This window comes from Canis lupus, chromosome 18 (assembly GCF_048164855.1).
Source record: "Canis lupus baileyi chromosome 18, mCanLup2.hap1, whole genome shotgun sequence".
NCBI classification, from domain to species: Eukaryota; Metazoa; Chordata; class Mammalia; order Carnivora; family Canidae; genus Canis; species Canis lupus.
In genome coordinates this window covers 52,962,488-52,974,759 of record NC_132855.1, presented here as the reverse complement: position 1 = coordinate 52,974,759, position 12,272 = coordinate 52,962,488, and the positions used below count along the sequence as shown (strand labels likewise).

The window sequence follows — 12,272 nt, the reverse complement described above, 5'->3', positions numbered from 1 at the left end:
GGTCTGATCTTCTTGGAAAGGTTTAGATGAGTTAACAATAGCAGCGGTTCCATCAAAACTGAAAGACAAGCAGTGTTTGGGTGGGATGGCTTCATCTTAGACTCCAGTGACCTTCACTCCTGACTGCACAAAGCCTTGTCCTACAGCTGGGATGAGCAAGGACCCTGGGAGTGACCCCTTGAAAACACTCTGACTCTCTGGGAAGTGGCTTGTCAGAGATGAAAGAGGCCCTGAGAAGTTAGGCGGGAATGCTATAGTCTTTGGTGGAAATGTCTGCATCCCTAGGAGCCTGGCCGCAGGCTGGGGTGGATAGCTGGCTAGGGATGAGTTAGTAGTAAAGTCCTTCATGGAAACATTGATACACGTGTCAAGGGCTTGATTGCTTTGAGCTGGGATCCCCAGCAATCTCCCTGCCATGTTCCCCGGAGGAATTCACAGAGGACACTATCTGCTCTACCTACCAACAGGGCCTTTTCAAAAGGTTGGACTTAACAACCCTCTTATCCTGCACTCATCTCCCATAGGTGTAGATCCTCCCTGAAGAAAGGCCCCATCCTACCCACCAAAGCAGAACTGACAGTGCAGAGACCCAGGCACACCAGGCACTCTGTAACCTCTCCCTCGTCCAGAGCATTTGGCTCTGAGCTCTGTAGTGTGCATTTATCACTTGGCTAAAATGCAGTAAGTTCAGAGTGGCACTAAAACAGGGTCATAGATGAGGTTTGAAAATGAAAATCTGGCAGTGCTCTGGCAGATGTCTTACACATCACAGGGAAACCTATAGGGGCATAACATACCAGGCTCAAAGTGGAAAAACAGGAATAGGAGTGGTTTTGTCTCCAACTCTGCCGATCAGCTCCTGGGGATTTGAGAAGGGAGGCCGGGGAGTCAAGAGGAAAGCAGGCAGGGAGGCCGGGAGGGGTGGGCCCTCACCAGACCAGGCCCATGCGCCAGTGGGAGAATGAAAGCACCACTCTCCTTGCACCTGAAGATCTGTCTTGCCTGACAGGAATGTGCAGGGTCTCAGACCTCAGAAGGAGGAAGAGTCAGTGATGTTTGGGGAGAGTGAGGGTCATAGTAGGGAAGACCATGAGAAGCAGGTGGGACAGGCGCCGCTGAGGGATAGGATGAGAGTGGTTTTTGACTGTATCTCCTCCATCACCTGGCTCAGCTTGGCTCAGAAATTCTTGCTGCATCGTCACTCTGGGCTGAGGCCCAGAGAGCTGCCAGCCTCCTAATTACAGGCATTTCTCATTGGTGTCGTTGTGGCTGTAGCGTACCCAACATTGGAGCTGCTTTATACCATGGAAGGGGTGCTTGCTGCCTGGAAAAATTGCTCTTTTTTTTCCTCACCAAGCCTTCCATCTGCCTCTACTCACACCCAACTTCTTTTGGCCACCTCTTCCTCACTCTGATGCTTGCCAGCTGGCTCATTCATTCGCTCTCCCCACCAGGGATCCTGGGGTTCATGCACACAGGCTCCAGCAGAGCAGTCCAAGCCCCACATACCCTGCCGAGTCAGTCTGTCGGTCGGTCTGTCTGTCTGTCATTCCTCCCCTCCCCGTCCACAGACACCCATTCACAAACTCCTTTACTGTCTGGAAGCTGTGGATGGGGCTGACGAGATGGGGTTGGGGAGGTAGACTGCAGCTCAGTGTTCACCAGCTCCAGCACTTTGGTTTTCCTCAGCAAGAGCTACCTCAGCCCTTTGACTTTATAAAGAGGCTAAGACTTTGGTGTGACAAGCCCTCCCTTTCGTCCCGTGCCTCAGCCCTCACCCAAGCAGGTTTCCCAGAGGAACCCAGGTAGATCTTAATGCATACACCCTTCAGTTTCAATTCTGAGTCCCTGCAGGGAACTGAGAGACAAATTCATTCATTCATTCATTCATTCATTCATTCATTCAATCTCTTTAAAACATTTCATTGAATGCTTACAATATATGAGGTGCTGAGGAAAGAGGTGAACGAGGTGGGCGCCAGCCCTGAACTTATTAAGTGAAGGTCTTTGTGGGTAGGCAGATGCTGATCTAATCATATAGGAGGGCCTGACTGGCTCAGTTGGCAAAGTATGCGATTCTTGACCTTGGGGTTGTAAGTTTGAGCCCTACTTGGGTATAGAGATTATGTAAAAATGAAATCTTAAAAAAAGAATTAATCATATAAATAATTACAGTAGCACTAATGGGTTATGAGAAGTGCCAAGAATAAGAAGGAAGTGGTATTCTAAGAAGGTTTGGCTTGCAAGGGGAAGTGGAACCAGAGGGATGGTGCCTGGGAGGCTGGCTGGGAGAGAGCACACAGCCCAGGCCTCTCTTACTTCCTTTCCAGGCTCCTGCACAGTGATGGATGAGGGAGAAGCCAACAGTTTATTTCCCCTGGAAGCCACGTTGCTGATGTGGTGCAGGGCACCACAACTCCTGCTATTTAATAAAGAACACTGCATGTGTCCTGGGTAGATGGATGAGCAAATATTCCTGACTGAAGCACCACGTGGTGTCCCTAATGTGAATGGATAGGAGAGGACTGGGCTGAGGTTGAGGCTGGGAGACTGAGATGGGGGGCCGGGTCTGAAACTCCGGAAGTGTAGATGGGGTCAGCAGTGTGGTTATCCTTCCCTACAGGCACAGAAGTCCTCCACATTGTGGGTGGCTGCTGCCCCCTGATGGGCATAGGCAGACAGTTTTGTCCTTTAAGGAAGGTCTGAGTGAGAAGTACTTAAAACAGAATTGTGGGGCATCCCAAAGAGGGGGGGAAAAGCCTTCTTAGGATTCTTTTCCCTCTGAACACTGCAGCCAGCACTGGGAAGGCCTCCCTATAGCTAGAGCCCTGAAGCTTGCAGTTAAGTCTTTGGAGATAGAATTTTGATTTCTAAAGTGGTGAAGAGGCAGGAGAGGAGGCAAAAAAAAAAAAAAAAAAAAAAAAAAAGAGGGAGGAATGTGGAATCCCAAACCGACTTTATTCAAATGACACATCCCACTTCCTTTGTCTATTGGTCTCTGTCTATCCGGGATAGGATTAACCTCATAGCCTTAAAAATCTGTTTTGCATTTCAGAACTTCCTCTCTTGAGTTATGTGTTTAAGAATAACTGGCATTTTCTTTTGAGCATTATTTACTTGGAGGTAGGGCTTGATAAATCTGATGTTAAGTGTTCAGGCTCCCCCCCCCCCATTACTATCAACCAGTCATCCCATCCATCCAAAATGTATTGAAAATAAATGGGGTTTGAAGAGAAAGGGAAATTGCTTTTCACTGTACCTTTTGCGCTTTTTGAACCTCTACCTACCATGTGTTCAGGTTATACTGTTGAAAAGTTATTATTTAAAAAGTGCATTCTCAGTTGCAACCCCTGCAGGGTGTGGCAGTCTTGCACACAGGTCAGTTCCTGAACCCAATGGAATGGCAAGTAGTCTCTGCCTTCTAGGTTCTAGGAGCACCCAGGTCTACTGGTGGAGTGAGATCCCTCAGCCTTGGATCTGTCTGATAAGCTGACCTGAGGGAAGTTTCTCTCCTGTCTCTGGGAGGACCTGTGTTCTGGGTCTCTGTGTGTGTATGTTATGTTTGTTTTGGGTATGTTCTCATGGTATCTTGTAGTGTACATGCTACGATTTCTTTGTAAGTTTTTAAAATTAATGTCTGTCTACCCCCCACTAGACTTCATTCTCCATGAGAGTAGGGACTAGTGTCTCTTTTTAGCTTACCAATTTTATCCCTAGTGCCTGGTACATAGTAGGAGCTCAGTAAATATTTATTGAATGAATGATTGTGTGTGATCTGTGTCTGTGCGTGCTTTAGTAGCTGCAATTTGTCTGTGAACTGTTAGAGGCACAGTTATAGCTATCTGTTATAGTGTGACAGATGTCTCATATTCTCTGAAAATATGAGGATTGTTAAAATGATGTGTACGATGTATGCATCTATGTGCATTCTGGTTGCATTTTATACATGTAATTGGGAGTCTGTGGTGACAGTGAAGAAATAATTTATTAAATATCAATTATATGTCAGATCTTGGGTGAGACCCCCGAACAAAAAACGACTTCCTCTGCCTGCTGTAGTACTTTGGGATCACCTCCTGGAAGTGAGATTTTAAACTGGGTGGGAGTGGGTATTTACCCCAAAGATATAGATGTAGTTAAACAAATGGGACACCTGCACCCCAATGCTCACAGCACAATAGCCAAACTGTGGAAGGATCCACAATGTCCTTCGACAGATGACTGGATAAAGAAGATGTGGTCTATACCTACAGTGGAATATTACTCAGCCATCAGAAAGGATGAATACCTACCATTTGCATCCCTGTAGATGGAACAGGAGGGTATCATGCTGAGCGACTAAGTCAATTGGAGGACAATCATCATATGGTTTCACTCATATATGGAATATAAGAAATAGTGAAAGGGACCATCAGGGAAAGGAGGGAAACTGGGAAAAATTAGAGACGAAGACGAACCCTGGGAGACTCCTCTAACTGGGAAACAAAGGAAGGGTTGCAGAAGGGCAAGAGGGTGGGGGGAAGGGGTAACGGAGCGATGGGCATTAAGGAGGGCGCGTGATGAGATGAGCACCGGGTGTTATGCTATATGTTGGCAAATTGAATTTAAAAAATAATAAATTAAACACACTCAAAGTAAAAATAAACTGGGTAGGAACTAGCAATGCCCCACAGTGGGGGGTAGGCGGCGAAGGGGTCCAGAGGGGCGGTACTGGACTAGAGGTGGAGCCCCGCTTAAGAAGCTCCGCCCCCGGCCATAACTCCATAACTTTCTTTCTTTCTTTCTTTCTTTTCTTTCTTTCTTTTCTTTCTTTCTTTCTTTCTTTCTTTCTTTCTTTCTTTCTTTCTTTCTTTCTTTCTTTCTTTCTTTCTTTCTTTCTTTCTTTCTTTCTTTTCTTTTCTTTCTTTCTTTCCTTTCTTTCTTTCGTCCTTCTTTTCTTTCTTTTTCTTTCTCTTTCTTTCTTTTCTTTCTTTCTTTCTTTCTTTCTCTCTCTCCTCTCCCCCCCTCCCCTCCCCTCCCCCCCTCCCCTCCCCTCCTCTCCCCTCCTCTCCTCTTTCTCTCTCTTCTCTTTGTTTTGTTTCCTATCCCGGAACGTTTTTTTCTCCTTCCACCACGTCCTCTTCCGGACTCTTTTGAATGACGAGCACTTCCGGAACCTCCGGGCAGCTCGGCGTGGTTGGCCTGCCGGAACCGGCTCCTTGCCCGGCGTGTGCGCGGGCCGGGTTCGCTCGCGGGCTCGCGCGCCCCGGTTTCCCAGCCTCATGGCCGGGCTGACCCTGTTTGTGAGCCGCCTCCCGCCCTCCGCCCGCAGTGAGCAGCTGGAGGAGCTGTTCAGTCAGGTGGGGCCGCTGAAGCAGTGCTTTGTGGTGACGGAGAAAGGTAGGGGGCGGGGCTGCCGAGGCTGGGGCGGGGGCGGGGGGCGCCCGGCGGGGACATGCTCCCGGCCTCAGCCAGCCGGTGATGCTGCACCCGCTCCGCCGAGAAGGGGCTGGGAATTGCGTTTCTTTTCTAAACCGACTCGGTTCTGGATGAATCCATAGGGGTCCGTTTCTGGAAGTCAAGGCATTGCCTTTGGGTTACAGAGCGCTTTCCATTTATTACCCGCGCTCACTTTGCAAGATATTAATTCGATAACAAGGAGATAGTGAATGTTTAATAACACGTCAGTAAGGCTTATTGAGAGTCAGTCTATCGCCTGGCATGGTGCTGAATTCCGCACGTGTTAATCTCATTTAATTTCCTCAACAGACTTGTTGGGTGGAGAGACTTAACCCCATTTTACAGACAGGAATCTGGGGCTTAGGTTAAATTTGGTAACTTTAAGTTCGTATAGCTTGTAAGTAGTGGATCCAGAATTTGGTTACTTGACCCGGAGCTCCTAACCAGTATGCTCTTCATTTACTCACTTATCCATTTACTCGTTTATTCATTCAAATATTTTTTGAATGGCTACTCTGTACTAGGCGCTGTTGTAGGTCCTAAGGATGCAACCTTGCATCAAACCAAGCCAAAAAACTTGCTCTTACGTCTTCAAGATGGGGAAGACAGCCAATAAATAAGCAAGATACATAGTTATAAGGGTGGTAAATACTAAGGAGAAAAATAAGTCAGGAAGGATAAGGAGTCTGTGCGAAGGAGAAAAATAAGTCAGGAAGGATAAGGAGTCTGTGCGAGTGAGTGTGCGAGAGGAGGGTTGTAGAGGAGTGAGGAATGGCAGGTATATAGAAAGCAGCCAGGGAAGGCCTGACCAAGATGAGGGAGTGAACTTGTGTCTCTCCAGGAGGAGTCTCGGTGGAGGAAACAGCAAGCTCAGGAACACTGGAGGAATAGCAAGGAAAACAGGGTGACCACAGTGAGTGAATGAAGGTAAGAGAATTAGGAGATGAGATTCTGGGGTACCAGATCATCTAGGACCTATAGGCCATTGGAAGGACTTTGACTTTGAGATGAGAAACTACTAGTTTTGGATAGGGAGCAGTAAGTATGATCTGGCTTACATTTTAAAAGTTTCTCTGAGGCTGCTGTTGGATAATAGGACAGAAGCAGGGAGACCAGATAGTAAGTAGGCTTTTGCAATGATCTAGGTGAGAAATTATGGTGTTGACCAGGATGGTAATAATGAAGGTGGTAAGAAGTGATTGGGATATGGATATTTTTGAAGGTAGAACTGAGAGGATTTGCTGATGGATCAGATGTGGGGTATGAAAAAAGAGGAGTCAAGTTTGACTCCCAAGGTTTTTGGTTTGAGCCCCTGGGGATATTGATTTGTGTAGTACTGCTATATTCCCCATATTCTGTGTGATGCTCATTGCATCACTGTGTGAAAGGGTTGGCATGTATTGGAATGAGGAAGAATTGTAAGGATTTTAATTGTAGAAGCATTCCTTCCTCTTAACCTAGACTTCAAGGTACACTTGAGATAGGCACCTGATGTTCCATTTAGCTCCCTTCTAGTCAAGAGGCTCTCTCTGTAGGTGGCTGTTGCTTTGCCTTTCAGCAGAACAGCTAGCAAGAACTGGCATCCTGTAGCCCCCCCCCCAAACCCCCCCACCCCGTTTCCCTCCATGGTATCTGCATATGTGATATGTGAGTAGGCAAGTTAACTGTGTGCCAGTAATCCCTCCATCATTAGCTTCTATTTCATTAATAGCAGAGGTTGGAGTTGGGATTGTCCACATGGCTCTGATTGCTATACAAGCCATAACACTAGCCTGGTTCACTGTCATTTTAAGTAGAGATATAGGTGAGTGAGAAAATGAGAGTGCTCTACAGCCTTGTTTCTTAAACTGCAGATTATTACTTGTTAGTGGGTTTTGAGTGGGTCGTGACAAGAATTTTAAGTAATTTGTACACCTAGTGTGAGGCTCAGACTTACAACCCCCCAGATCAAGACTCTCATGTTCCATGACTGAGCCAGCCAGGTACTCCATTGGTTTTATATGAAAAATATATATGTGTACTGGGTTCTACTATAAGTTACATTCATTACTTGGGAGAAACACTGTTGTCCAGTGCTTAGTGGTTCTGTCCTAGGGAAGGACAGGCATTGAAAGGGAATTCTCTTTTGGGTCCTCAGAATATAGCAGAGGTGTAATTTTACCTTGTACCCTGTGTATGTGGTCTAAATCTTAGGGGAAAAAAAGGGGGGGGGGGAAGCTCTATTCCCTTTTTTTATTCCCTTTTTTAAAGATTGTATATTTTTCTGTCCAGATAGTCAGGATGTGTTGGAAAGAGTGCTGTACTGGGATGGGAAGAAGGGAGGGGATGTGGGATGAGGTCTTAGTTGTGATGACTTGAAGGCATGCCACTTAACCTCTTAAAGATGGGGATGATATCACAGGATGTTGTGGGGATTCAAATAAAATGAGAGTGCTTTGTGCAAACAGTGAATGGCATTTATTGTGAATACATGTTTTTATTTGGTGCTGAGCTCGTTCACGCATTCACGTTTCAGCTGCTTTGTTTTTGGTTGTACTGATCAGGAAGGGCCCTGATTTTTCTTCTGACTTCTGACAGTGAGTGGGCAGGCCTTGTGAGGAGTCCCAAGAGAAAAGACCTTGATCTCCAGATCACAGTATGCCTTCCTAGGGCAAAGTACCAGCTTTAACTATTTATGTGAATTGGCGTCCTGTGTTTGAGGGCTTGTACCCTGAAGTAGGTTCAAGTGTAGTTGAAAAAGAAGCAGAGCATATGAGCCATGTTTCTTCTTTGGGTAGTAGGCAGACTACCTGGTCTTTTTTCCTTTTTAAAAAATTAATTTATTTATTTATCTATTTATTTATTTATCTATTTGAGAGAGAGCGTGTAAGGGGAAAGGGAGAAGAAAGCAAGAGGGAGATGGAAAAGCAGACCCCCAGCTGAGCCAAGGAGCCAGTGCAGGACTCAATTCCAGGACTGTGGGATCATGACCTGAGCTGGAGGCAAATGCCCAACCGACTGAACCACCTAGGTGCCCCAGTCTTTTTCCTTTCTGATGCAGTAAATGACTTAAAAATTTGAGTACACAAAATGTTAAACCAATAAAAGCATACCAAAAAAAAGGGCAGGGGATCCCTGGGTGGCTCAGCGGTTTAGCGCCTGCCTTTGGCCCAGGGCGCGATCCTGGAGTCCTGGGATCGAGCCGCGTCGGGCTCCCGGCATGGAGCCTGCTTCTCCCTCCTCCTGTGTCTCTGCCTCTCTCTCTTTCTCTCTCTCTCTCTCTCTCTATGTCTATCATAAATAAATAAACAAATCTTAAAAAAAGGGGGGGGCAAAAGTTGGTTATAGTTTTTATTTGCAACTATTAATCGGCTTGGTCCTAATATTCTTTATGGCCTTTATATTGGTGGAGTCCCATGGAAAGAACAGGGGGCTAGTGATGAGGAATCAGTTGAGCTACTAACACTCTGGTGCATTAACTAGTTCACTTACTTTCCTCCATCTCAAATTATTCATTTGGAAAGGATGAATATTACCTACCTCAGTGTGTTCTAGAAGTGAGATAAGAGATTTATAGCTACTTTGGAAAGGTTAAATTTGATATTGATTGCTAAGGCTTAAAAATGGTAATAGTATCTGCAGGCTCCCAAAAACAATGTTTATTGTTTTTGAGGTTCTTTTATCAGGGCCTCGGGCATTCATTTCTGATCTGCTGCATTATTACACTGCAGTTTTCAAAGTTACCATACTTACCTTTCCCATCTTCTCTGGTAATATTCCATTCTCTTTGATGTTGAGTTATTCTTTGGGGATATAATGGATATCATGGATCTCCAGTATTCTCAAGAGTATCAGGAAAGGAGGAAGAAGAGAAGCTAACAGTGAAGACACCAAATTAGAAGAGGAAGCCTAACAATTTCTGAGCAAAGTGGGGAAGGGGCCACTGATGCCAAATTTGTTTCTATCTCTCCTGAAAATTTTGGCAAACTGATAAGAGGATGGTCTGGCAGTATATTTGCTACTGAGGGCCTTGAGAATTTACTGGTTTAAAAAAAAAAAGAATTTACTGGCTTAGGGCTCTTGGTTTATTTTTTATTTATTTATTTATTTTTTAAGATTTATTTATTCATTCATTCAGAGAGAGCGAAGAGAGTGGCAGAGACACAGGCGGAGGGAGAGCAGGCTCCATGCAGGAAGCCTGATGTGGAACTTGATCCCAGGTCCCCAGGATCACACCCCAGGCTGCAGGCGGCGCTAAACCGCTGCGCCACTGGGGCTGCCCGGGCTCTTGGTTTATGATTCTCCCCCACCCTTCACTTTTCAGGGAGTAAGGCATGTCGAGGCTTTGGCTATGTCACTTTTTCTATGCTGGAAGATGTTCAGAGGGCCCTCAAGGAGATCACCACTTTTGAAGGCTGTAAGATCAACGTAACTGTTGCCAAGAAAAAACAGAGGAATAAGTCCAAGGAAAAGGGGGAAAATGGTGAGTTTCTAGTAACTGAAGGTAACTTTCCCTCAGGGTGAGGAAGAGAGGGGGGGAAAGGGGATAGCTTCTACATTTAAAGCTTCCTTAAATTTCTTTTTGATGTCCAAAATCATCTAGTGTATTTTATTACTCATTTTTGTCTTTTATTTAATTCTAACTTTGGGAATCTGATGGTCCTGCATGTTGTCATAGTTAACCCTGTGGGAAATGCCTTTTTTTTTTTTTTTGCTGGTAGCTTCTTTCCTGTGATGTTCTGGGCCTAGAGGTAGGTGATTTTGGATCGCAGACTTATTTTGTTGCCTCTTATTTTTTAGAAAATTCAGAGCCCCCAAAGAAGGAACCAAAGCCTAAAAAACCCAAAGTGGCAGATAAGAAAGCCAGATTAATTATTCGGAACCTGAGCTTTAAGGTGAGTGATGGAGAAAACACTGCCTGTTCTCCAGGCTGTTGGTGCTCATTGGTGGAAATCCTCACCTAGATGATATAATTGGACATATTTCCTTCTGGGGATGAATCTTAGCATTGTTGAATACAGAAAATGGGCCTGTATAAACAATTAATTAAGGATATTAAGTGTGAAGATGCCTGCCTTTTGGGACACTACTACTGAGATAGGGAGGAGAGGAAGAGCTCTTTGATGTCTATCTTGTCTCTTAGATCCAAAGCAAGATGTCTACTGTTTAGAAATGTTTGATATCCTAGTCTCAAGAGTAAAAAAAAAAGGAGTGAGAGTATGCAAGTTCTTTGTAATGAATTGGTTTAACAGTTGATGTTTCACGTTTATTTTCTGTGATAATATCTTTTCTTCGCTTTTGGCATCAGTGCTCAGAAGATGACTTGAAGACAGTATTTGGTCAATATGGAGCTGTCCTGGAAGTAAACATCCCCAGGAAGCCAGGTACCAGTAAACCTTCATTTGTTGTAGATTAGATTAAGATTATTTAAAATAACGGTCTTTTTCCATTTCCACCTTGAACTAACCACAGTTTGAAATAGAAATACAGGGGCACCTGGGTGGATCACTCAGTTGAGCATCTACTCTTGATTTCAGCTCAGATCATGATCTTAGGGTTGTGGGATCGAGTCCCAGGTGGGGCTCACACTTAGTGCAGAGTCTGCTTGTCCCTCTCCCTCTGCCCTCCCTGCCGCCCCCCCCCCCCCGCACATGCATGCACACTCGCATGCTCTCTCTCTCTCAAATAAATAAAATCTTTTAAGCAAAATAGAAATACAAAGTTCATGTCATACTCTTTATGAGCCCCAGATGACATGATATGCCTACATAAAGTATCAGGCACAGTGCTTGACACCTAGCAAAAACTCAAAAAGAGTCTTATTCCCCCAGTGGCATTTTTAATTAGATCAGAACTAGTTTTAGAAGATAAGTTATAGTTCAAGAAAATTGCTCTGCCCAAGCTTCAGTCAGAGCATACTCAGTAGGAGTACATAAGCTACTGCTTTGGGCAAGGGGCTGACTGGTTGGCAGGACTTGGGTCATCTTGTAATGTCCTGCTTGGTGTTCGTTAGCTGCCCACCTGCTGCCTCTAACTTCTTTGTCTGTTTGCACGCAGATGGAAAGATGCGTGGTTTTGCTTTCGTCCAGTTCAAAAACCTTCTAGAAGCAGGAAAGGCTCTCAAAAGCATGAATATGAAAGAGATAAAAGGTAAGTTTTATATACCTATACTATTCATCTAGATATTTCTGGTGTTTGGATGAATTAGTACAGTAACCCACTTTCTACATTTTCAAAAGGTGTTTTGAATTGTTGAGAGTCTTACTGCTAATATAGAAGCTGTTTGGTGAAATATTCCTAGTGCTTGATCTTAGGGTTAAACTTGAAAGAACGCAAGCCATTATTCGCTATTCCTTATTTGGTGATGAGTGTGTACTTAAATCTTTAATAAAAATATATCCCTGAAATAATCATTGATAGATGCAGATTGCTGTCCAGGGAATGTGTGGATTTTGCAGGTTCTCTGTCTTGGTCTTGATCACCCTTGAGCTCTGGTGGGCTATTAAAGAAGGGCTTGGCTTGGAGACTTTGTAACTTCTGTGCAAAACTCTTGCTTAGTCTAACTGGAAACTTGTCTACCTGGAAACACTGTTCCATTCTTTCTTTACTTTTTTACTTTCTCTTACCCTAGGTGTGGGGGCTGTGTAGAAAGGCAAAACAACATTTAAATTGATACAGAGCTTAAGGGTTAAAAGGGGCAGGCTACTCTGAGCTTTATTTTGGAACCAGTGTTCTCTGAATTGGCAGTTTCTTTTGTTTGTTTTGGTTTTGTCACTGTCTTTGATGAATAAGAAGTCATTTACAAGAGATGTTAAAAAGAGGAAGACCTTTCTGATGATACTTTTCTGTCTGAC

General features: G+C 44.7%; 1 protein-coding gene across 3 annotated transcripts in view; it reads left to right on the top strand.

Moving 5' to 3' along the window:
• Positions 1–5,143: 5,143 nt before the first annotated feature.
• Positions 5,144–12,272, top strand: part of RBM28 (RNA binding motif protein 28) — a 31,044-nt gene continuing 23,915 nt past the window's right edge. The window contains exons 1-5 of one of the 3 annotated variants that reach the window (XM_072784468.1): positions 5,144–5,379; positions 9,743–9,901; positions 10,219–10,313; positions 10,727–10,802; positions 11,476–11,568. In XM_072784468.1, the coding sequence (XP_072640569.1) occupies positions 5,262–5,379; positions 9,743–9,901; positions 10,219–10,313; positions 10,727–10,802; positions 11,476–11,568 (541 nt within the window). In that variant the 5' untranslated portion in view covers positions 5,144–5,261. Of the gene's footprint in view, positions 5,380–6,280; positions 6,367–9,742; positions 9,902–10,218; positions 10,314–10,726; positions 10,803–11,475; positions 11,569–12,272 lie in introns of those variants that run through there. The other 2 variants (XM_072784467.1, XM_072784466.1) reach the window with 2 other exon arrangements.